This window comes from Doryrhamphus excisus, linkage group LG11 (assembly GCF_037039965.1).
Source record: "Doryrhamphus excisus strain RoL-2023G ecotype Guam linkage group LG11, RoL_Dexc_Guam_v1.1, whole genome shotgun sequence".
Taxonomy (NCBI): Eukaryota; Metazoa; Chordata; class Actinopteri; order Syngnathiformes; family Syngnathidae; genus Doryrhamphus; species Doryrhamphus excisus.
The window spans coordinates 1255604-1282271 of NC_136367.1; the positions used below are offsets into that span (position 1 = coordinate 1255604).

General features: G+C 40.8%; 1 protein-coding gene across 1 annotated transcript; it reads left to right on the forward strand.

The window, feature by feature from the left end:
- Positions 1-894: 894 nt before the first annotated feature.
- On the forward strand, positions 895-25882 carry slc16a10 (solute carrier family 16 member 10). The gene is made up of 6 exons (XM_058072318.2): positions 895-1348; positions 13949-14093; positions 16918-17341; positions 22783-22926; positions 23879-24107; positions 24476-25882. Exons 1-6 carry the CDS (start codon positions 1039-1041, stop codon positions 24706-24708), a joined length of 1485 nt encoding a protein of 494 aa, XP_057928301.2. The 5' UTR covers positions 895-1038; the 3' UTR covers positions 24709-25882.
- The last annotated feature ends 786 nt before the right edge of the window (positions 25883-26668 follow it).

A 26668-nucleotide genomic window follows, 5' to 3' on the forward strand; every position in this document is an offset into this window, starting at 1 on the left:
TCTGAACTGTTGACCCCATGTAGTTAAAATGATCCACCTTCTGTATCTCTTCTCTGTGTAACCTCAAAAACACGGCCCGCGGGCCAAATGTGGCCCGCAGGACACTAGTTTGAGGCCCCCGCCTGGATATGAAAGTTTATTGTTAGTGCGGCCCGCGCAAGTTTGATATGGATGCTGTATGGTATCATGTACCCAGAAAAAATTATTATGTTTGATTAATGTTCATGTTAAAGGTAGGGAGTTATCCTCCCTATCCGTGTGGAAGTGGTAAGTTTTTGGCTATTTAAGTTTAAAGGAAATAACTTGAAGCATGTTCAAATGAAATAATCCCATGGCCATTACCATAAATAAGTGACGGTGCTTAACTTATCACAGTCAATCTGGAACCAATTAACTAAAATAAACGAAGAGTTGTTTGAGACAGCCATGATAGCTCTTCAAACTACTACCCTGCGTGATATAACAAATGCATTTACAGTATTTGTACAGTTTTTTTTTACTTTTGGCTATTTTTTTTTGGCTACCAGTAAAAATGACTAACAGTATGTCATTCATGTATCAGGGCTATTTATTTTACACATTCCAAAATTGTCTGTTTTTCCTGGAATTCCACATTTTCCAACTAAGTTGAATCATTATGACATAATACTGATCCTAAAAATATCCACATCCCAAATATTCTCACTTTTCCCGTCATTCCACAGTTGGGCTTCGGATCTTCAGGGTTCACAAGACAAGAAGATTCCTTCTCCAGTAGCTGAAATGTTTTGTACTGCAGTAATTTGACGACACTGCGGGTCTCTCTGACGTCATTGACCAAAACGTCATCGGCGAATCAGCGGCCAGTTGTGAGGACGCCCCGCCCCCCCGCGATGTCTATTTATGATTTTGCTAAAGCAGCTTCTTGACACTTGGAATAGATGCTAAACATCACGACACGCACGGATACTCTTCTTCTTCTTCTCAGCAGAAACCCACGTTTCAACACGTAGCACCTTGACATTACCTTCCTTCCAACTTTTCATTCAGAACTCGACCATGACAGAAGGGACTAAAATGGTAGAAAGCGACACAGCGGACAAGGATGCGGTCCCCGCCGGGGCTCCGGTGGAAGAGAAGAAGGAGAACGGGGACACCAAGGTGACAGTGCCGGAGCAAAGCGCGGCTCCCGGGGCGGAGGAGCCCACCTTTGTGCACCCGGAGGGCGGATGGGGCTGGCTGGTCATGCTGTCCGCCATGTGGTGTAATGGTTCGGTGTTCGGGATCCAGAACGCCTTCGGTATTCTCTTCCTCTCTCTGTTGCGGGAGTTTGGTTCCGAGGACGACGATGACCTCCGCTTCAGGACAGGTGAGCCGCCCCCCTGGGCACACGGTTCATATTCAATTGACACAACTTTGACTTCGATATCTGAAGTGAGTTTTAACCTTTGAGGAAGCACCATTACATGAAAGTAAGCTATAAAGTATGCTTTATAGTGACATTTTAAAGTGACAGCAAGCGTCATTCGGGGACTGGCGGTGAAAAAAATGTTTTATTTCACCTTTTTACGTTAATTGTGAAACGATTAGCACAGTTAGCTAACTGCGACTAGTGACAAATGTGCTGTATTGTATCGTTACACCAGTGGGGCGATACTGCCATTTTTGCTGTCGATACGATACCTGGTCAATGCAGGGAGAATGTTGCTGATACCGTGAAACATGGTAATGGTAATGGTTTTATTTCATTTGAACATGCATCAGATTACAATTGAGTGCATCCCATAATCAGTTCCCAGTTCCACATGTCCAAAAGGAGTAGGAAGAAGCAAAGTTTATTAAATCCTACCCCTCCATCTGGTACTTTTACAATCAGTAACTCTTACATTTGTTCACTTCCTGCTTTCCTAATATAGTTTAAGTTTTCATTCATTCATTTTGTACCGCTTACCCTCACAAAGGGATATCCCAGCTGTCTTGGGGCGAGAGGCGGGGTACACGCTGGACTGGTGGCCAGCCAATCACAGGGCACATATAGACAAACAACCATTCACACTCACATTCATACCTATGGACAGTTTGGAGTGGCCAATTAATTTTGGAATGTGTGAGGAAACCAGAGTACCCGGAGAAAACCCACACATGCACGGGGAGAACATGCAAACTCCACACAGAGATGGCCGAGGGTGGAATTGAACCCTGGTCTCCTAGCTGTGAGGTCTGCGCGCTAACCACTCGTCCACCGTGCAGCCCCTAGTTTAATTTTTTAACATTTGTATTATTATTTTTATTTTAGCTTAGTTTAGTTTAGTTTAGCACGCTAAGTGATTGTGTGTGTGCAACTCGGGCTTCATGAGTACATTTTCACCACATTGTGTTTTAATGGCTTTAAAGGCTTTAATGTAAGAAACGTTCACAGTGCCAGATTGTCACAGCCGGGGCCGTGCGTTTATGAAATGGAACACCAATATAAATGAAATCTTCAAGATGAAACAGTCTTAGTTCACAAAGTAATCCTTCAGATTTACGTATTTGTTGATATGATGCACACAGAGCAAGAAACAACCTTTTAACAAAGTACTACATTTTTATGCAACACTGGTTGTTTGTTGGAGAATCACCGCCATACAGACTGTTTTGAAATAAGAACTTCCCGGCATATTCTTGGGTCATGACCTCACCTGTGTTTATACACTTTATCTAAAGACAGCAGTTTCCCCCCGCAGGAAGCCATCATTGTGCTGTCACCATTTGCCTATGCTGTACTTAAGTGGCAGAAAGAATCACAAACACCAACATGACCAGTCTTGTTCCATCCGTGGTTATCTTCACTGTCAAACCTAGTTTTACATATGGGGCTTGTTTCCCTGTTTGTGCTCGACTCCGCCGGTTGGTAGGCGGTGACATGGCGTTGACTCGGGAAACAAACATAAATCAAAAGTTAAAAACTCAACATGAGAAACAAACACTTGTTTTCCAGTACCAGAAAAAATGTTTCCTGGCTGTCCTTTCCTGGAAAGAATTTCCGATACCGCCAGGGCCAGTATTGGCGACACTCGGCTATCTCTTGGCTGGCCACCAGTCCAGGGTGTATCCCGCCTCTGGCCCGGAGATAGCTGGGATAGGCTCCAGCACCCCCCACGACGAGATGTATTTGGGGGGCCGGCCCATTCAACGCCTTAAAAACAAACAATAAAATCCTAAAGCGAACAGGCAACCAATGCAGGGAGGCCAGAATTGGGGTGATGTGCATCTATATGTGCCCTGTGATTGGCTGGAGACCGGTGATAGACTCCAGCATACCTTTGACCCCAGTGAGGGTTAAGCGGCATAGAAAATAAATGGATAGAAGTTGGTTCGGCTTTTAGCTGATGTCCATCCGGTTACATGGATACATCACATATGTACATATATATGTACTATGTCCAGGGTTAGTAAACATGGTTAAACATGTTCTGTCCTGGTACTGTTATGCAGAACAGCAAACAGAAGTAGCTTTCTGCCATCGGCAGTTCCTTTCTCACATGGCTTGTGTTGTCAAAATTGGGAATCCTAACCAGCCAATGGCGATGTCTAACACTGGGGTGGAGTGGCTCAGGCCATACGCCGTCCTGCCCTGTCAAGGTCAGTGGCCTTCATGTCCGTGTAGCGAACTCTGTTCCCTCCGTGTGGGAATGCGTGCGCTGCTGCTGTCCACACAAGCTGCCATCGGCCTGTCTATATATGTCAGCAAAGACCTTTGGATGGCACCGAGGCTTTCACACCACAGCGCTCACCGTTCATGTTTGACTCATGTTTGACATTCACGATACACATTTAGTCACCTGATTTGTTTTCCCGAGTATTACTTTCGCTTGGTCGGAATAAAAACATGAAGCGAGGCAAGCTGCGTGACGCCGATGTTTTGGGCCTGGAAAACTGACACACTGACTGGACGGAGATGGGGAAAATATTGTTTCAGTATCACCGTCACGGCAATGCGGTGTGTGTGCGGCAGCCAGGATGTTTTTGAAGATGACCTGCAAGATCAACAAAGTGAGCTGCACATGCAGTACGTGGACTTCAGTATGACCCGATGGGGTTAACGTATAGTATTATCAGTACTGCATACACGCGGTTTGCCTTCACCTCACCTGCACTGTGATTATAATATATTAAAAAATAAACCACAACACATTTTATTCACGCTTGAATCCATTAGGACGCCAACTGATGTTAGTCGATTCATCTGAAGTTTGTTGTTTTGATTAATCAAATACTCTTTTCGGTGGACCAAATTAATATGAAGCAAGCACAAACAGTTAGTGACTTGTCCGTCACTTCCGTCAAGCTTATGTATGTGAATATCACAAAAAATAAACACAAAAATAACATGGATCACTAAGACAATTTATCAATTCGACATACATTTTTCAACGTCTCACAGACCGCATGCTAACATGTCCGTCCAGTCTCGTCTTGTCGATGAAAACCCATATACACATCTCGGCATGATTTAGTTTCCCTTTCCTTTTTATACAGCAAGATCCTCCATGTAGTACGAAGGCCCTGAGGGTACATAATGAAATGAAACTTTCTCCACTCCCAAGTAATCAATCATGCAATCTCCACACAGAGATGGCGGGGATTGAACTCGGTTCTCCTAGCTGTTCGGTCTACGCGCTAACCACTCGACCGCCGTGCAGCCCCCTGGGTGTTATTATAATTAGTATTAACCTGGGTCTACAGCCTATATATATATACTATTAAAGGGACCAATGACAGTGCCTTGAGGTACTCCTATCCTTAGTAAATTGATTGTGATGGTTCTGTGGGTTTACTGGGTGGACTCGGCCTGATCAGAGAGTATAAGTTAACCTAGCATGTTTTTGGAATGTGAGAGGAAACCGGAGTATCCGGAGAAAACCCACACATGCACGGGGAGAACATGCAAACTCCGCACAGAGATGGAGGGGATTGAACTCGGTTCTCCTAGCTGTTCGGTCTACGCGCTAACCACTTGACCGCCGTGCAGCCTTTTGGGTGTTATTATAATTAGTATTAACCTGGGTCTACAGCCTATATATATACGTGTATATATACTGGGAAAACTATTAAAGGGACCAATGACAGAGCCTTGAGGTACTCCTATCCTTAGTGTTTTTAATAAATGCGTTTTGTTTTTTGTTTTTTTTGCAAAACCTGATGCAGCCCAGTCTCACCCCGCTTATCCTCACGAGGGTTGCTGGGGTGCCGGAGCCTAAAAAGTGCAGTTATCCTTTAAGGTCTCCGTAATGCCGACCTTGTAAATACACAGAAAAACCCTGTTGGACTTTGGTTTATTTCCCCTAATTGCTTTTGCTGAGTGTGATAGTATCACAGGTGATAAAACCCATACAGTACAAGTGTGATAAAACTCATAAAGTACAAGTGTTGTAAAAAAAAAGAAAGTTCAACCAAAGAAAGGATGTAAGTTACAAGAGTCTGTTTTTAGAATTAAGAGTTGCGTATGTCCTTAATGCAACTTCAACATGCCCCAAAATCATAAATGCTATCTTCCGAAAATGATATTTTGTATGGGACTCCTAACAGCTGCTCAGCTTAGGGTTGTGATAAAACAGCTTGACGTGGATCCGGTGAAGTTAATGACTGACAAAGTGCTTGAACTCCAGCCCACGTGAGCTGGGGGTTTTCTGTGAAAGTTGTTGAGAGACAAAGCGCAGAGACGGCAAACACATCGGAAATCGACCGCCACTTGAGCGGCTACAAGAGGGCTGATTGTTTGGCCTCCTGCACATGACACATATCATTGGGACACAACCTGAGGCCATGGAGGATGTACCGGCAAGCCTTCTTCTTAAGCCACTTGTCTGATTGGAACTTCATTCCATCTGTTCTGCACACACAAAGGATTCATTTAATTAGCATTAATATTTACATTTTATAGAGAATAATTGTAGATTACAACCTGGGTGTTATTCATTCATTCATTCATTTTCTACTGCTTATCCTCGTGACGGTCGTGGGGGTGCTGGAGCCTATCCCAGCTGTCTTTGGGCGAGAAGCAGGGTACACCCTGGACTGGACAGCCAATCACAGGGCACATATAGACAAACAACCATTCACACTCACATTCATACCTATGGACAATTTGGAGTGGCTAATTAACCTAGCATGTTTTTAGAATGTGGGAGGAAACCGGAGTACCCGGAGAAAACCCACTCATGCACGGATAGAACATGCAAACTCCACACAGAGATGTCCGAGGGTGGAATTGAACCCTGGTCTCCTAGCTGTGAGGTCTGCGCGCTAACCACTCAACCACCAAGCAGCCCCTAAACTTGTATATACCAAAAAAAAAAAAAGATTAGTCTCCCATCTTTCATAAGATGAGAGAAGATGAGAATCAAATCCAGGTCTTCCCGATCTCCTGACTGTGTGGCCTACATGCTACATGCTAACCACTCAACCACCGTTCGGGTGTTATATATATACACACTGGGAAAACTATTAAAGGGACCTATGACAGAGCCTTGAGGTACTCCTATCCTTAGTAAATTGATTGTGATGGTTCTGTGGGTTTACTGGGTGTACTCGGCCTGATCAGAGAGTATAAGTTGTCAGTAGGTGGTGACCAGTTTGGGGGTGTACTATGTCTCTCTCGCCAATCTAAGCTGTAGTATATATATATACTCCACCTCCCACGTCTAAGCAGTAGAAGTCAAAGTTCAAATTTCTCCACTCCAAGTAATCAATCAATCAACCATAACTCCACAAAAGTAAGTGATACGCACATAAAAATGTCTATTTTTGGCATCTGGCTTGCTCCTCATAATATATAATGTGAATTAAATTTTTTGTTGATTAATGGAGTAATTGGCAAAAACACATTTGGTTAAAGAGCAATAATAAATTTACAAGAAAAAAAATTAAACATGTCACTCAGTAATGAACTTTGTTTTAGATAATCAAGTATTAGGTAGATGTCGTTGTGCATAGTGTAACTAGTGGTTATTTTTACTTATTATTATTATTATTATTATTATTAATGACTGCAGGCAGAACAAACAGTTCTTCAGGGAGTCTAACTGGTGTCAATGAAGGAGGCAAACAAAGATTACATTTAAATAAATGACAAAACAACTACAGCTCTTACTTAAGTTCTTAGGTTTACTTAAGTGTTTTTTTTTTTAAAAAGGAAACAAAATGAAACTCTCTTTAGGTGCAAAACCATGCTGTGCAAAAAACCGACCTGTAAAGGCCAGAAAACATACATCATACATCAATATGTCATATTGTCACAAAGTTTACCGGTAAACACATTTTGAATACTTACATATTATTATCATTATAGGATTCATTCAGATTTCTGTTTGTTGATTCAATAGCATTTCAACCAGATTACTAGTTAGCATTGAGTTACAATACACAATAAACAATTACCCTCACAAGGGTCGCAGGGGGTGCTGGAGCCTATCCCAGCTGTCTTCGTGCGAGAGGCGGGGTACACCCTGGACTGGTGGCCAGCCAATCACAGGGCACATATAGACAAACAACCATTCACACTCACATTCATACCTATGGACAATTTGGAGTCACCAAGCTAATTAACTAGCATGTTTTTGGAATGTACGGGGAAAACATGCAAACTCCACACAGAGATGGCCGAGGGTGGAATTGAACTCGGGTCTCCTAGCTGTGAGGCCTGCGTGCTAACCACTCAACCGCTGTGCAGCCTATCTGTAATTTAATTCAATTAAAAAGTTTAATTCAACTTTTTGAGGGGAAAATCGTATTAGTTATTAAAAAAAAAAGCACAGGGAGGAAACCGGAGTACCCGGAGAAAACCCACGCATGCACGGGGAGAACATGCAAACTCCACACAGAGATGGCCGAGGGTGGATTTGAACCCCGGTCTCCTAGCTGTGAGGTCTGCGCTCGTCCGCCGTGCAGCCCCACTGTGATCCATTGTACTGTAAATATATTCTTATTGCATTAACCATCCATCCATTTTCTATGCCGCTTATTCTCATTAGGGTTTTGTAGAGTATTTATTTAGTAAAGAAATGCCGTTTTGCTGGCGTCTTTTTCCTTATTTCATAAGGGGGGCTCAGTACAGTAACCTCCCAATCACTTCTGAGTACACCCACACCACCCACTTCCTGTGCCTCTAACGCAGCCCACAGCATCCCTATTTAATGTTTCACATATGGATCTTTGGTCGCCAGAACCACATAAACATAAATGACATCGTGCTGTACACTTCCTCCAATTCCATGCTGTGTCATCAGTCGCAGGTTTTCACTTCCTGCTTTGGGAGGCCAAAAAACACATTGGAACTTGTCTAGTAAGCATATGGAAATTGCTGTTCTAGCGTGGCCCCCGCTATTGCCTCCAGTAGAGCAGCAGTAGAACTTAAAAAAAGAAAAGACGCAGGCTACTATAAATGGCTTCCAGCTGCTGGAGGCATTCGGTGCAGCAAAGCTTGCCATTCGATTCGGTCCACTAACGGCCAGATGTGTGTCTGCAGCACCGGGAGGCCCCTGGTCGGGTGTAGGACGGAGCTGCTTGGGGTTTGGGGTGCAATTGCTGTAAGGAAATACCTGCTGGTCAGACCACAATGAATCGTGAAGGTCTCACTCTGTTGAAGGTTAGACGTTTGAACGGAGAGGAAACCATGAGGAAAAAACATCTCATGTACTTCTCTTTAATATTTTCATGTTGTTCTTGTAATATTACAGCTTTTTTTAAATTATAATTATATAATTACAGAGCTGGACAATAACAATGTACCGATGGCCCGGGGCAAGTTAACAAAATTCCGGCAAGTAAATCCAATCAGTGATATTCCCGTTGGGAAGTGCACTTTGGAATGCCAAAAGCCCTGAATTATAATTTTATTCACATAACAGAACTTAATTTTCCAAAATGCTCCACTGACCAATTAACAACCAGCGGCGGACCACAAGTGACCTGAAAAGACAACCCTGGTTTGGGATATAGTACGTGAAACGAAGGGCCTGCTTTAGGATGCATCATTTCACCTTCACGTCAGTCCTAGACGACTTTCTAAAGAAGAGGAAGGAAGAAGGTAGGGAGGGAGGAAATCCCAAATACAAGAAGTACAACTGCCCCAAAAAAAGTGGAAACATTTTTAATAACGTTGCAAGCTTTGTCGTTTTTCTAGCTGGACTGGAAAGAAGACTTGAGGCTAAATGCCAGGATATTCCAGTATCATCGAACAGCAGAGCGTGTAAGCTCCATAAGCCGAGGAGCAATAACTGTTTTCTATTTGCACCCATTTCTTCAACTATCTCTTCCAAAATGTAAACCCGCGCCAGGTCTTCATGACTCCACGTTCTGGATGCAGAACATCTGGTTCTGTTTGTGTTCTGTCGGCGGGATGATTTATTAACACCTTTCCCTCTTCGCTGTGTCTACACTCCAATCGGAGTCGGGCAGACGTTTCGCAGGCTTTTCACGTAGAAATTGGTTGGAATTTTAAGAAGCGCCTGTCTTCATATCTCCCATGTTGCTAATGGATTTGATCCCGAGCAGACGGATTCCGAGAATGTGCCGCAACAGACACGGGTTGTTTATTTAAGCAAGCAGGGAGACGTTCTTTCGCACCTCAGCGATTACAAACCAATGACTTGTTTCCATTAGCTTTAGTTAATCGATAGCTCGCTAAATACACTCCGCTGACCACTTTGTGTGACTTTCTTACAAAAATGAAGCTAAGTCATTAGGAAGGAGTCCTTTTTATACTTGGCCAACATTAGCCACGTTTACATAAGGAGTTTATCTCTTTCCGAAAACAATGGTATCCATAGTAAGGAATATTCCAATCTCTTGTCTACATGCGCCGCTATAATCAACCAGAATAGTCAATGGGGCATGCCCAGTAAAACGTAAACATCAACATCACGTGATACACTTTGAACTTGTTGGAATAACGTATTGCCAGTTTTTCCTTTGTCCAGTCTTCACTGAAAGAACGCACCCGGGATAAATTGAAACAGGAAAAAGGTCAAATTCAATCTTGCCAATATTTTATATGTTTTATAAAGATATGTTTTTTCTTTTGAAAGGAAAAACTGATTGAGATCAAGTATAGAAGGGTTTAGATTCTGTTCCACAGATGGCGCTAATGCACACCAAAGCTGCTTGCCAACCGCCAATAAACAACAGAAGAAGAAAAACACCACGAAGAAGAACGCAGTCTGAAAACTTTCCGTTTGAGCGGGTACAAGATACCTCAATCGGATTGGGGAAAGGAATATTCCACCCCTGGGAATCCTATTATATGTTCATTTGGATTAGCACTTTTCTTTCGGAATGAGGTGTATACAAAGTAAAGCAAATTTTTTGTGTTTAATCGTGCTTTATTCCTACTTTCTTATTTTATTTTATTTTTTTGTGCCATATTGACTCCAGCTCTTATCTTGCATGTTACCGGAGACTCATTCATTCAAGGCTCCATTGTTTACACTCGGGACTAGCCGACTAGCTTTGAGCCACACACCCTTTCGCTATGCCAAGCAACCGAAGATCCCGGGGGAGATACGGAGAAGGAGGAGAGGCCGCATAGCGGGAGTGAAGCGCCGACAGCGGAAAAGATGGGATAAACCATGTTTACTGTCTGTCATCACGGGGCACGTGAGATCTCTCCCCAAAGGCACCAACCCGCCTCCTCTAACTGCTGGACTCCCGTCAGTGCAGCTTGATTAAGGCTGAAGATTAGGTTTTATTTTTTCTAAAAGAGAATGGAATATTTATAGGGTGGAGCGAGGGGAAGGATACTGCATTTTGGAATGCATCTTCTGAAAGCCTTCAATTTCTATTTTAGTTGATTTTAACCAATTTTAACCTTGAAAATGCTTAAATTAAACAAAAAATAAGTACAATTTGCTTATTTTCAAAATAATAATTATTATTAAATATAAATAAATAAAGCCTTAAATTTCTATTTTAGTTGATTTAAACATTTTTAACCATAAATGCTTAAATTGAGCAAAAAATAAGTAACATTTTCTTATTTTCTAAAGTATAGTAATAATTATTATTAAATATAAATAAATAAATAAAGCCTTAAATTTCTATCTTAGTTGATTTAAACATTTTTAACCTTGAAAATGCTTAAATTAAGCAAAAAAGAAGTAAAATTGGCTTATTTTCAAAATAATAATTATTATCATTAAATATAAATAAATAAATAAAGCCTTAAATTTCTATCTTAGTTGATTTCAACATTTTAAACCTTGAAAATGCTTAAATTATGCAAAAAATAAGTAACACATGCTTATTTTCATAATAATAATAATTATTATTATTAAATATACATAAAAAACACTAAATCGTGAATTAAAATATTTTTGATAAACCATGATATAGTGAAGTCATAAAATTAGAACTGCAAATTGTAGAAGGCTGCAGTTGGTGCGTTCCCGTGGGATTTCTAGCGATTCCAAGCTAGTGGTCCATGACTTCAAGTCAGGCTGGCGGTGAATGCTGGATGTCATTCCGACGGAACCGCTCATTGCGTTGATTCTTTTTTTTTTTTTTTTTTTAGAATTCCTCTTTGTCTGCAGCCTCCTTTAAATGACTTTTGCAGGAGTACCAACAAATGAAACAATAACAACAATTTCCTGTTGTCTTTGAGGGATTGTGCATGGCTATTTATGACATGATGTAGCTTCAAGCAGGATGATATCCACGCATGAGGGGGAGAACCGGCTACCACATTTACTTGAAATCTCCTTGACTCCAGTGCTTGAAATGAGCAGCATCCATCCGAGTCCCCTTGGCATAGCCTAGTCGTGTCTCATGTTGTAATTGAAAATCAGATTTGTTATTTGACAAATTAAAGGGGACCTATTGTGCATATTGGAAACTGTACAAGTTTCCAATATGAGTGATTGATCCAGCAATACCAGTAACCTGACACACTGCTATCCTCTTACTCAGGTGAAGAACAAACATTACAGCTACTCCTCTTGTTTAGTCCGGGGGAGTTTTAACTCTCCTTTGCTTTGTTGTGTATAAGCAGGCCCGCACTTGTCATTGTAACACGTTTGCTGGCGTCTGGCACACATAGAAGGTGTAGAATCAGGGGGCTGAAGAAAGCTGCAGGCAAACAGGCGTTGGCAGCCATCATGTAATATGGTTAAATGGCTCGCTGCTGTGCTTGTTTCTCTCTTCTCAGTCTTATAGTTGGCTCTCACGTGTTGTGCAAGAACACGTCTGCCTGGGGGTGACCTCATATCGCTGGGGTGTCCAGAACCTTTTCCCACAAGGGACCACTGAAAAATGAAAAGCCCCACTCTTACCCAAAGATGGCCTGGATAGGCTCCAGCATACCCAAATGAGGCATAGTGGCATAGAAAATGGAAGAATTAATCATGGATTTGTCGATTAATTACTTCTTTTTAAATTTTTAAACTTTATGCTACTAAAATTAAATTTTTTGTCCTATTTTTTTGTGACAAACTTTTTTCATTTAAAAGGACAGTTGATTTTTTTTTCATTTTTTTCTTTGCAGTCCAATAAAAATGGCCCCCGGACCACATTTTTGACACCCTTGTCTTTGCGACTTCTCTGTCCAGATAGCATCCAGTGTTTCAAGTATTTCCTGGATTGCACACCACTCTAACTGCCAGTAATGTTTGCTCAATATCATCTGCAAATATTGTTTTTTTTCCGATGGCAAAGCCTTGGTGGAGTTCAGGACAAAGGCAAGGTATTTGTCCAATACAATGTCCAACTCTGTGAAGGAACTACTCCACCCCCCATTACTCTCCCACTCCCACCCCCCTTTAAGACAGCCTCCCGTGCAGCATTTCACTCGTGTATGCAAGTGGAAATTAGAGTGTGAATGTGAAAATGATTTGCACACGGCGTGTCCAGTGACTATATATTCTAACATCGTTGTTAGTAAAATATCAATTCCCCCACCCTGACAAGCACAATAACCGGACACAGATTGCTTTTCTACCCTCATCACACCCATAGCACATCATTTACTGTCTATCAAGGTCGTCATTCCTATTGTGAGTGGGTGTGGGCCATATGGACCATAACAATATAATCTGTAATTAAATCCACATTTATTTGTAACAAAATTTGTAACATTTATTATGGTCCAACAAACTTGTCATGTTGCCGCCTTTTTACCGTCACCGTCAAACTTTGCATGTTTTTTTTTTTTTTTTTTTTTTTTTAACATGCAAAGTTTTTTTCAAACTTTGCATGTTAAGTAAGTTTTATTTATATAGCACCTTTCTCAGACAGAAGTCACAAAGTGCTTCACAAAAGGCAAAACACAGGGTTAAAATACACATAAAAAATACAATAAAACAATGTACAATAAAAATAGACATAAAACAGTACATAAAAACAGTATACAATGTTATGGTTTCTTGCCGCACATCTGCTCCGTCAAAAACCAAACCACTTCCACATTGCAGCGGCACCTCCTTGTTTAGCAGCAAGCGTCTGTGCTATGGTGCATTCAAGGACTGACTCGACGCTCGAGGTAAAAAAAACGTTATCAAGCTGTACATTTTAGCAACGTATTGATTAGATTCAGGCTAGAAAACATTTTGCGACAACGTATGCATCGACGCGAGTGAATGTACGGGAAATAGTGTGGTATCTTCGTAGCAACTTGTGTACTTAGTCTTTTCCTGATCACTCCTTCCTGTCCTTAAAGTGTGTCTTCCTGCTCTTTTGAAAATGATAAAGCTAAAAATGAAACATAAACAACATCAGGATGATTGATGAACAATGGCTAAAAAAGGCAACCGCGTGATGATATCTGCCGCCTGGTTGCTATAGTAAATCGAGTGTATTGATTGTGTTTATACAGTATACTGACAGTACAGTCCGTGTGTGTGTGTGTGTGTGTGTGTGTGTGTGTGCGTGGATACAGTGCTCTAATACAGCATTCAAACCTCCTGACTGACTGTTTTTTTTCATTTCTGTTTTGCAGCGTGGGTGGGCTCCCTCTCCATGGGGATGATCTTCTTCTGCTCGCCCATTGTCAGCGTCTTCACCGATATCCTCGGATGCAGGATCACCGCCGTCGGAGGCGCCGCCGTCGGCCTGGTGGGCCTCCTGGCCAGCTCTTTTGTCACGTAAGGAGAAAAAGCTTTATAAGTGAGACAATCTGACAATCTGAACTGAAAGATAGTTAGATAGATGGTAAAAATATTTCTATATTATATGATAGTGTAGGGGCGGTCGAGTGGTTAGCGCGCAGACCTCACAGCTAGGAGACTAGGGTTCAATTCCACCCTCTGTGCCATCTCTGTGTGGAGTTTGCATGTTCTCCGGGTGCTCCGGTTTCCTCCCACATTCCAAAAACATGCTAAGTTAATTGGCCACTCCAAATTGTCCATAGGTATGAATGTGAGTGTGAATGGTTGTTTGCCTATATGTGCCACCCTCTTGAGGATAAGCGGTAGAAAATGACTGAATGAAGAACTTCTGCATTGGGTTGGTTTTTGCCAACCTCCGCTTCAAAGGTTTTTAGATGTGAAGGATGAGGATCAGATATTCCTGCAGCGTTTACCATAACTACATATGTACAGATATGTATACCAGATACCAGGATATTATTAACAACAGAGTGCTTAACGACATTCTCTCGTAATCTTACGAGCGTTCACGTCACCTAAGGAGCACATGGAAAAGCGTCACCATCAAAACAACATTAATAGTCATTCCTTAGTATCACGTAAATAGAAGAATGTGAGCTAAAAGCTAAATATAACCAATTTCAGGGAACATTTCAGGACAGCACTTAAATGAGCAAATGACGAGTCAGAGGCCAGCATATGCTATGAATAATTTCATAAAATCACACGCTAATGCAACAAAATTGGACTAACTTGAAAGCTAACATTTACCTGTTCAAACGCTGGAAGTATCACTCCTCTACCGCTAAAGCTCTCCAAACAAGGAACTTTAACCCAGTCACGTGATCAACCATTAAAAGTCTCCGTGTACCTATTTATCAATTCTTTTTAAATATTTTTATTAGATTTTTCTGGTTGACGACATGATCTGCCTCATGTCTGACTCATGAATGGATTCGTCTATGGTTAGTGCCCCGCCTCTCGCCTGAAGACAGCTGGGATAGGCTCCAGCAACCCGAATTTGTGTTGTATACAGCATTTTTATATAGAAAAAAATCTGCTACGGATATCAAGTTTTAGTATTGATTACGTCATAAAACAGCATACTGTGGCAATCGAAGTCCGTGAGAACCAGGCGGCTCTTTATTTGACAGGAGCCAATCAAAAGAGCGAGAGTCCTGACTCAATGCGACAATCTGACTCACAGGGTTGTTGTGTGATGATTTTAGCATTCTTTGTAAAATGACGCCGTGACTCAGACTGTTATATTGAGTAATGACCTCCTGCGACCTCTCGTTTAGACTCATTGTGAGTTTTCTCATCGCTCGTGATTGGCTCCATTCAAAGAAAGAGCTATGGTTTCCTCACGGCACAGCGGCACGGTATTTCAATTAGAACAAAAAATTGTATAAAAACACAGAAAAAGCTGTTAACATGACTTCACATTGTTTATATCTGAAAAATATAACTATATCCTGTATGACATTCCTGTGTATTTTATGGATAAGTAAGAATATTGATGTCACACTCCTATGACAGACATTACACTGGCTTTAAAGCAGGGGTCTCAAACACGCGGCCCGCGGGCCAAATGTGGCCCGCAGGACACTAGTTTGAGGCCCCCGCCTTGATATGAAAGTTTAATGTTAGTTTGATATGGATGCTGTATGGTATCATGTACCCAGAAAAAATTATTAAGTTTGATTAATGTTCATGTTAAAGGTTAAATAACTTAATAGTTATCCTCCCTATCTGTGTGGAAGTGGTAAGTTTTTGGCTTTTTTAAGTTTAAAGGAAATAACTTGAAGGCTACCGTTTAGGTCGCTAGCTCTCTAGTTTGCGAGTTAGCATGTGTCTCAAGACCCTGCAGTTGCGCAATATGTTGTAAATAAAAAGAGTATAAATGTGACTATAGTCGTGTTTTGTCATGTCTACAGGGCTCTAATAATGCTTTGTTCATTTTAATATGAAATAATAATTTGTCTACCCACCAACTATATGTGGTTTCTTAAGTTTTTATTATTTGCCGTTTTATTATTATTATATTTATTTATTACTGATTGATTGATTTTCTTTATTCTTGGTTTGTTTATTTATTTTTCATCTTATTTTGTATAGAAAATTAAAAAGTAAGATATTTGAAAACAGTGGAATGTTTTATCAGAGCTTTTCTTGTAGAAAATCGAAACCAAGGCAAAGTTTATTAATTTTTCTGTTTTTAATAAATGCGTTTTTTTTTTTGGAAAACCTGATGCGGCCCAGTCTCGCCCAGACCATAGCTCCAGTGGCCCCCCAAGTAAATTGAGTTTGAGACCCCTGCTTTAAAGAGTCATGCTGTTGGCCAAGTCTTCTGCCTGGTACTTGATCAGGAAATGTGTGAATTCCGCCATTTTTACTGAAGAAAATGTTTGTAATACACTTTGATGGACAGTATTTATATGATCTCTTTTGTAGTTTTCTTTTTGAATTGTCGCAAATTGGCCGCACATTGAAACGCCCCTGCTTTGAAGTGTTATTAATAAGTCATGAGACACGTCCCGCTTATCAAGTGTTTGTTTAACGTTGTCACGTTTACTCTTGTCTTGTGCAGCTGAAAGTGCAAGGTGCGGAATTCCTCGGTCATGTGACTTACCAGTGGGATTTATTTACCCAATCGGGACTTTGGAACACCTTTTTTTTATTTATGTGGACATCCAGTAGTGAAATAAAATTTGAATGCAGGACATTTTAGTCAGACGTTACACAAAGTCTTTTTTTCGAGTCGGCTAGCGGAGATAAACGTGTTCCACTGTAATCATGTTGCATACTGATCTCCTTGCAGGTCCCTGGGCCCCATGTACTTCACCTACGGCATTGTGTTTTCCTGCGGCTGCTCCTTTGCCTACCAGCCCAGCTTGGTCATCCTGGGCCACTACTTCAAGAAGCGTCTGGGCCTGGTGAACGGCATCGTGACCGCCGGCAGCAGCATCTTCACCATCACGCTCCCCTTCTTGCTGTCGGGGCTGCTGGACAGAGTGGGCCTGCAGAACACCATGCGCATCCTCTGCATCCTCATGTTTGTGCTCATGCTGGCAGGCTTCACCTACAAGCCCCTACTGCCCGTCAAGCCCAGGAGCACCGGTGGTTTTTGTCCGCCCGTGAGCCAGATCTTCAATTTCAACATTTGGAAGTCTGTGGGGTATCGCATATGGGCTTTCGGCATCCCGGCGGCGCTTTATGGCTACTTTGTGCCTTACGTTCATCTGGTAAGTTTATTGTTTTTGCTCTAATCACAACTCCTGCTGCAGCACATTGCCGCTAAACACCAGGAATGCGAGCTGCGATTTCCTCGTATCCCAGACGCTTGGCAAGACGGAGGAATGAAGTTCAGAGATCACTGGAGGAGGTTCACAACTGTCACAATGACCAATGAGGGTTTCAAATAGGTCCAGATACATAACATCGCCTCAAGTTGAGGTCTGGTCTGATCTGGTCGGGTCGGGTGGGGTGGGGTAGGGGGCATATTTTTCTTCTTTCCTCGTAACTTCCACTCACCTCGCTGTCCTCTTTATCTGTATCTACCACTCCTTTCCACCTTCTTTCCATGTAACTTTCACTCATCTCGCTGTCCTCCTTATCTCTACCTATCACTCATTCCTTTAAATTATTTGTACAAATTGCTGTTTATGCTGTACATTGTTCATATTTGATGGCATCTATTTATTCTCCACATTATTATTTATTGTTTATTATTATACGGGATCTATCTATCTAGCTATTTAGCTAGCTATCTCTCATTTCTCTTCTTTCCCTCTAACTTTCACTTGTTTCACTGTCCCCTTTATCCATACCTATCACTTGTTCTACCGTCTTTTCCCATAACATTCACTCACCTTCTTTTCCCGTAACTCTCATCCGCGTCGCTGTCCTCTTTATTCTCTTTATTCTTATCTATCACTCATTTCCCTCTCCATTCCTTTCTCCTTTCCTTTCATTTGTCTCGCTGTCCTCATTAACCGTATCGATCACTACTTTCTCTCGTCTCTTCCCGTAGCTTTCACTCGTCTCGCTGTCCTCTTCCCCCCGTAACTTTCACTCGCTGTCCTCTTTAGCCGTATCTATCACTCATTTCTATCTTCTTTCCCCATAAATTTCACTCACTGTCCTCTTTATCCGTATCTAACACTCATTGCTATCTTCTTTCCTTGTAACTTTCACTCGTCTCGCTGTCCTCTTTATCCGTATCTAACACTCATTTCTATCTTCTTTCTTTGTAACGTTCACTCATCTCGCTGTCCTCTTTAACCGTATCGACCACTACTTTCTATCTTCTTTCCTTGTAACGTTCACTCGTCTCGCTGTCCTCTTTAACCGTATCGACCACTACTTTCTATCTTCTTTCCTTGTAACGTTCACTCGTCTCCCTGTCCTCATTAACCACATTGATCACTACTTTTTCTCGTCTCTTAATGTAGCTTTCACTCGTCTCGCTGTCCTCTTCCCCCCGTAACTTTCACTCGCTGTCCTCTTTATCCGTATCTATCACTCATTTCTATCTTCTTTCCCCATAAATTTCACTCACTGTCCTCTTTATCCGTATCTAACACTCATTGCTATCTTCTTTCCTTGTAACTTTCACTCGTCTCGCTGTCCTCTTTATCCGTATCTATCACTCATTTCTATCTTCTTTCCCCATAAATTTCACTCACTGTCCTCTTTATCCGTATCTAACACTCATTGCTATCTTCTTTCCTTGTAACTTTCACTCGTCTCGCTGTCCTCTTTATCCGTATCTAACACTCATTTCTATCTTCTTTCTTTGTAACGTTCACTCATCTCGCTGTCCTCTTTAACCGTATCGACCACTACTTTCTATCTTCTTTCCTTGTAACGTTCACTCGTCTCCCTGTCCTCATTAACCACATTGATCACTACTTTTTCTCGTCTCTTAACGTAGCTTTCACTCGTCTCGCTGTCCTCTTCCCCATAACTTTTACTCACCCCACTGTCTTCTTTAGTTTATACACATATACAGTATATTATATTATATCTACACATGGCATGAAAATATGACAACGGTTCATATTGATATTGTTTTCGACCAATAATGATATTGGCACTCGACATCACACAGCTAGCTTGCTAGCCTGCTAGCTCAGTATGTCAGCAGTGTGGAATTATTTCCAAATGTGGACTTCGGCTTGTAAATATCCAATGTTTAAAGAAAGGCCTGGCTGTGTGTGTGTGTGTGGGGGGGGGGAAATAAGGAGTATTCCTTTCATTCTTCCAATCTAATGACCCCGCTGAATTAGATCAGCTTATCATTGCACTATTTACACGTTAGTATCACGCTTAGCTCTTTGTTCTAATGCGGATGTTTGTGCCACGTAGAAATGTTGCAGCTTTCCAAATTGCATCATTACCAGCATTATTTAACTGGGGAATTGATTATTTACAGTTCATACATTAAACAAGATATGACTGGTGCCTATGTTGATATTGGTATTGGAAATGAAGTGCTACATATATATATATTGGTGCAGTTTATCGGAAATCGGTCAGGAAGCCAATATCGACTGTTTCTAATAATATTGTATGTGATGTTGTGATATGGTAGTCATCCGCTGCTCATGGCAAGAAGGCCCGTCGCTCGTTTTTATGAACGCACAACACGTTGTAGAAATAAAATGAAACCCAAAAAAGCTGAAATGTTCTCCAAAAATATTTTTAAGTTGGTGACGAATTATAAATATGTCATAATGCTTCACAGATTTTCATCAAGCGTTGGGATTTTGTACTTATTTCCTCTGTCTTTGAATGCACCATTGTTGCTGTGTATGTAAGTGAAACTAACTTAACCGGTTGTTACTGGTTCATTTGATTTAAGCGATGAAGTCAGTCTTTGTGTGTGGCCGCCTTCCCGAGAGAGACCTTAGGGTGCCTGTTATTGCGCTATGACGAAAATAGGGTCCTCAATTTGCAGCCAAGACCCTGTTCTGTAAACAGGTGTCACTTTCATTGACTCACTCTCAGTTTGGGCAACAAGATGGGGGGAAACGTGGAGAAAACATCTTCATGGGAGCTTCGATCCGGTTCTTTGGATATTTTGACTGTTAACTCGGTTATAGACCATCCTGTCCTGGGGATCCCAGCCAACACGTCTCCAATATCCTACTACTCTAGACTGGAGTCCAACAGGGGCAGAGCTGCAGCCTCAGCGCCACCCCCTCCGTTTGTGACAGAAAACAATAGGCTTTACAGGAGGAAAAAGAAGGATGAAACGTGTCGTATAACAGAGTTCTGTTTCCCAGGGAGACAACATGATCAGACCCAGACAGCAACAATAGCTTGTCATTTTGCACAAGACCTTTTAAAAGGGATTCACTGGCATATAATAAAGAGTAAGGAGTATCTGGAACCGCCATGCTGTGTATTAAATTATGTTGACGCCCCATGGACTGGGGGACCAACGTTGACGTAAGCAGTTGTCGACTTAAACCCAAATCAAAACAGCAAATAATAAAAACCTAAGAAACCACATATAGTTGGTGGGTAGACAAATGATTTTTTTCAGATTAAAATGAACAAAGCATTATTAGAGCCCTGTAGACATGACAAAACACGACTATAGTCACATATATACTCTTTTTATTTACAACATATTGCGCAACTGCAGGGTCTTGAGACACATGCTAACTCGCAAACTAGAGAGCTAGCGACCTAAACGGTAGCCTCAAAGTTATTTCCTTTAAACTTAAATAGCCAAAAACTTACCACTTCCACACGGATAGGGAGGATAACTATTAACAGTTATTTAACCTTTAACATGAACATTAATCAAACGTAATAATTTTTTCTGGGTACATGATACCATACAGCATCCATATCAAACTAACATTAAACTTTCATATCAAGGCGGGGGCCTCAAACTAGTGTCCTGCGGGCCACATTTGGCCCGCGGGCCGCGTGTTTGAGACCCCTGATAGTACTTGGCTCTTTTCTCACATTCCGTGTGACAGGTTCTACTTGTAGTTTTTTTGTGTGATTTATTTTGGTACTTCCTTTTCCTGTTTGGCACCGCAACTTTGGTTTATGGACGCTAAGAGCGATGTTACGGTGTTCCTTAATTGCTTTGAAAGGTTTGTACTGTCATTGAACGTCTGTATTTTCCATGGACTTTGATTCCGCCGAGCATTAGTCTGAGCACCTTGTATTTGAGAGTCGCACTGGCGTTCGTGCAAATACATCCGAGGAGCAAATAACTTTTTATGTCTCCAGATATAACTTTTGGATATGGATGCCCCCTCTGAACATTACACGAAAAAAGAACAGAACGTTTTGCACAGCGAGGTCAGATTACCATCTAGAGTGATGTCTTTTGTGTATGTCTTGTGGGTGTGGTGCTGCTGGTGATACACCACAGGTACACAGACTCTCGGAGTTGAAATAGTCATGGAGGGACATTGAATCTGTTCAGAATGAAATATATTCTATATTTTTGATTATATATAATATTGAAATGCAAGTTGTATGTATTACTCTAGTCACTAATGCCAGTAATAGAAATTCATTACATTAACTTTACACTGCATGGAGTTAGCCATGGCATGTCCAACATGATGGAGTGGGTGTGAGGGAGTTCTCCTCACATTTGTTGTGGAAATGGTAAATTTTTGCCTTCTTACTTCCATCATCTTTTGTGTCTCTTCTGTGATCCCGTAGCCTGCACAATGTGGTGTAAACAAAGAGTAATAGAAGTGTAAAGGTGACTATAGGGGTGTTATTTCATGTTTACAGGGCTCTAATAATGGTAAATTTAGAATTTTTTAATTGGAAATATTTTGTTTATTAACATTGAATCCTACTTTGCGGAAATTTTTTACGCCCACAATGTGGGAAACCAGTGATCCCACTGCACAGCTATGTTTTTGTATGTGAAACGTTGCCAGCAGGGAGGGTTGAGTTACTCTAACTAAACTCCCAAATCATCAACTGATAGCAAGGAAAGGCATCATTTTCTCTGGAAAGCCTGGAATTTAGCGCACCGAATTGTTTACAAAATGTCCAAACACTGCATATTATTCTGTGTGCGATGTCCTGATGTAATGCGTATTTTGTGTTTGAGCTTAGCAGTTTGTCCTGGCCAACCACATTCCACCATAACCACATGATGTTTTCACCTGTTCTGTTGATAATTCCCGACAACCGTTTCCTTGATAACCGACGCTTTGCAACACGTGTTTATTAAAGATGGTCTACTGCGAGATCTAGTGTCGGGTTTTTATACAGTATATTTTCACAGCGGCTGCACGGTGGTTAATGTGCAGACCGCACAGCTAGGAGACCGGTGTCGATTCCACATTTGGCCATCTCTGTGTGGAGTTTGCATGTTCTCCCCTCGTGCATGCGTGGGTTTTTCTCCCACTTTCCAAAAACATGCTAGGTTAATTGACGACTCCAAATGGTCCATAGGTATGAATGTGAGTGTGAATGGTTGTTTGTCTATATGTGCCCTGCGATTGGCTGGCCACTAGTCCAGTGTGTACCCCGCCTCTCGCCCCAAAGACAGCCGGGATAGGCTCCAGCACCCATGCGACCTCATAAAGTGGTAAAAAATGAATATTTTCCCAGCTGCTTATACATTTGATGCGTGTATACCGAATATCATAATCAAAGGATCTTCATTTCTTGGCTTTCTGTTCCACAGATGAAGCATGTGGAGGAGCGCTTCGGGGAGGATTCCAACAAAGAAGTTCTGCTCATGTGCATCGGCATCACATCCGGTGTAGGCCGTCTCATCTTTGGCAGGGTTGCGGACTACATTCACGGGGTCAACAAAGTCTACCTGCAGGTACGTGCATATATTTTGTACATATACTGTACTGTTTTCCCACATTTATGCAGTTTTTTTCAAATGTTTTCACTTTCTTTTTAAGTAGTCTTCCTAAACTTTCTTCTCATCATTTTATTCCCATATTTTAAGTTTATTCACATAATATTATAGCTTTTCTTCCAACCTAATCTTCCAAAAAATACAACTTTATTTGGTTTTATTTAAAGAAAAAAATTATATTTCAATGCCAGGCTACTAAAATGACATTAATATTCCTGATTATATTACAAGTTTTATGATTTTTTTTTTGTTACAATGTGACATTTTCTTGTTTTAATATTTTGACTTTATTCTTTATTTTAAATTATTCTAAATTACAAAAATTCCAACATTATTTGGTTTTATTAAAAAAGAACATTATTTAATATTTTAATGCTATGCTACTAAATTGACATCATTTTTCCTGATAACCTAATTTTACAAAAATTCTAACATTATTGGTTTTATTTAACAACAACAAACACATTTCTTTAATATTTCAATGCTGTGCTACTAAAATGACATTATTTTTCCTGGTAACATTACAAGTTTTTTCTATATAATTGTGAAATTATTTTGTTGTTATAATGTGACATTTCTTCTTTTAATATTTTGACTTTATTCTCTGAAAATTACAGCTTTTTTTGCTTTAGTTTTTCAACTATTTCTGGTAAATATTCTTCTATTTTAGTCCTAAAATATTTGGTCTTTTTTTTTTTTCTTACAACCTAATTTTACAAAAATTCCAACATTATTTGTTTTTATTTAAAAAAAAAAAACATTTCATATTTCAACGCTATGCTACTAAAATGACATCTTTTTCCTTCCTGATAATATTTTAGAAAATTGTGACTTTTTCCTTATTGTAATGTGACATTTTTTAATTGAATAACTGAACTGTTTACACACCACCTCCTCTTCATCCTCCAAGGTGACTTCCTTCTTTGTGATTGGCGTCATGTCCATGATGATCCCGCTGTGCAACATCTTTGGAGGACTGATTGCCGTGTGTCTGCTGATGGGCATGTTTGACGGCTGCTTCATCTGCATCATGGCTCCTATCGCCTTTGAGCTGGTCGGCCCCGCCGATGTCTCCCAAGCCATCGGCTTCCTCCTGGGCCTCATGTCTGTGCCCATGACCGTGGGGCCCCCAATTGCAGGTAACGCTCTTTGGGAGCGACTCAACTTGTAGTACAGTAATGCGCAATGTACACAACAAAAGCGCCTCCTGCACTAAAAGTCTTACATAGTGTCTGCATGCTCCCAAATCCGTACTGAGGCGGTACTCGTCCCTAAATTTGCCTGATGGACGAACACATCGCCAGCCTCAAACTCTCCACACTCACCAAGTGCTTGCCCAGAAATGCCGCACCAATCTAAAGATTTTTTTAAGTCACGTTTTGCAGCATTTTTGTTCAATTTTTGTTCTACAAACACATTTCATTCACTCTCCAGGAAAGGAAAAGCTCATCCTCAAATAGACTCATTTGCCACATTGATCCAAACGTTTCTTCTCCTCGTCTCCTAGGCTTCCTCAGGGACAGGCTGGGGAACTACGACTTGGCGTTCTACCTGGCAGGTATCCCCCCGCTGATCGGCGGAGCCATGCTGTGTCTGATCCCCTGGGTGGAGGCCAGGACCAAGAAACGGCAAAAAGAGGAAGCTCTCAAGAACGGGCTGGACATCACCCAGAAGATGTTAGACCACGACAAGCCTCAGGAAGAGCCGCCGCAGTGCAAAGCCGGAGAGTCGGTCCTTTAATGAACAAACGAGTGAGACCAATTACCAAAGATAAGAACCTGAGCCTTTCAGTATCAGAAGGTCCGCCGCTAGGAAAGGTTGGAAGCGTAACAAGCAGGAAGAGTTTTAATTGAACATGAATGTGATCACCAGGAACTATGCAATACGGCTTGAAATCCTACTTGACTGACCGCGGTTTGAAAATCCGAGGCTTTGGTCTTAGAAGGAAAGCTCTGCTGGAAAAGGAAGGCAGAGTGATGGCCTCCATTTTTAACCCGCCGTTGAAGATAGACGACACACACTAACAGGAACAACACTAGCATTTATTTCCCGACAGGTGCATCAACGTTTGGATCTTAGAAAAAAAAAAAAAAGGAAATTGATCAGCGGAACTTAGGCTGTGTCTCTATTCCATACTTTACTTCGTCTTTTGAGTACCCTCAGTAGTCACCATCTTGGCGACGCAGTGGAAAGGAACAGTCAGTAGAGCCCCGTTTTTACTTTCTGGGACCACCAGTGATTGGTGAAAAACCGCAAGCAATTGATACTCCCATACTTAGCTAAGGAATGAGGTAAGTACACAGTGTACATAGTTCTCATTGAAGTGTACTGACGGAAGCGAGTTCCGAAAAACCTCAAATAATGGACAGCGATTGCCAATTTTTTTTATACCCGGGTCCCGCATTTTGTGATGGTCAGTAATTTGACCCACTTTTATTTAAGTCAAACCAAGCAAATGTATTGAAAATATCATATTTTAAAACATTATTACACATAATTAACCTGATGAAGGTATTTTATTATTTCATTCAATACATTGAAACGACGGCCCCTTCAGTACCGGCCATTTTAGATGATTTGGGACTGATCTTTCAACATGGAGCATACCAAAAGAAATATTAGAGTTAAACTCCACACAGAGATGGCCGAGGGTGGGATTGAACCCTGGTCTCCTAGCTGTGAGGTCTGTGCGCTAAACACTTTACGTGAACATAATTACGTCAACACACATGTGCATATTATTGTTTATGTTTTATTTGTCTTTCAATTATCTTCTGGTAAATATTCTTCTATTTTAGTCCCAAAATATTTGGTCTTTATTTTTTTTTCTTAAAACCTAATTTTACAAAAATTCCAACATTATTTGGTTTTATTAAAAATTAAAAAAAAAATAATATTTCAATGCTATGCTACTAAAATGACATCATTTTTCCTGATAATATTTTAGAAAATTGTGACTTTTTCCTTATTATAATGTCACATTTTTTCTTTTAATATTTTGACTTTATTCTCTTAAAACTAAAGCTTCTTCTCATGAATGTTCTATTTTATTTTATCTTATTATTATATTGGTTAATAGGATTGTAAAGGTGACTATAGGGGTGTTATTTCATGTAAAGAGAGCTCTAATAATGGTTAAAAAAACATTTGAACGATGATAAACAGGTTTTCTATGCTTTAAGTACAAAAATATAGATTTTTTTTAGATCAGATGGACTTGTGAAACAGTGCCCTCTGCTGGATGCATAGCAGGCGGCACTTTTTCTACAACCTTCTAAGTATTGTTTTTTTTAAAAAAAACATTTTTAGAGCCCTGTAGACATGAAATAACACCCCTATAATCACCTTCCCACTCCTATTACTCAATATAGTAGACATAATAACAGAAAATGAGACCTAAAGTGGCGAGGGACTGCTGTGTTTACAATCAAAAGCAGAGATAAGGGAGGATCTAAGTGTACACTGTGTACAAAGTATTGATGCGTACTGACGGAAGTATTCAATTTGAGACACAGCCTTATATCATCGTCTACTGTTTTCCGAAAGGATTCATCTACTAAATGAAAACTAAAACATGTATTTGTTCAATACAATACTGCAAAGTCGATATCTGCCCTATAGAGCACACAGTAGATGTGGTAGTAGTAGTAGTTGTAGTACTGTAGTAATACGACAAGGACTGTCCACAGATGCACACGTT

What these genes read in the sequence shown, in the direction of transcription:
- slc16a10 (XM_058072318.2), top strand. Translation starts at nt 1,039, where the DNA reads ATGACAGAAGGGACTAAAATGGTAGAAAGCGACACAGCGGACAAGGAT. An exon ending in TGACCTCCGCTTCAGGACAG is followed by an intron (nt 1,349 to 13,948) that starts GTGAGCCGCCCC and finishes TCTGTTTTGCAG; the next exon opens with CGTGGGTGGGCTCCCTCTCC. An exon ending in TCAACAAAGTCTACCTGCAG is followed by an intron (nt 22,927 to 23,878) that starts GTACGTGCATAT and finishes TCATCCTCCAAG; the next exon opens with GTGACTTCCTTCTTTGTGAT.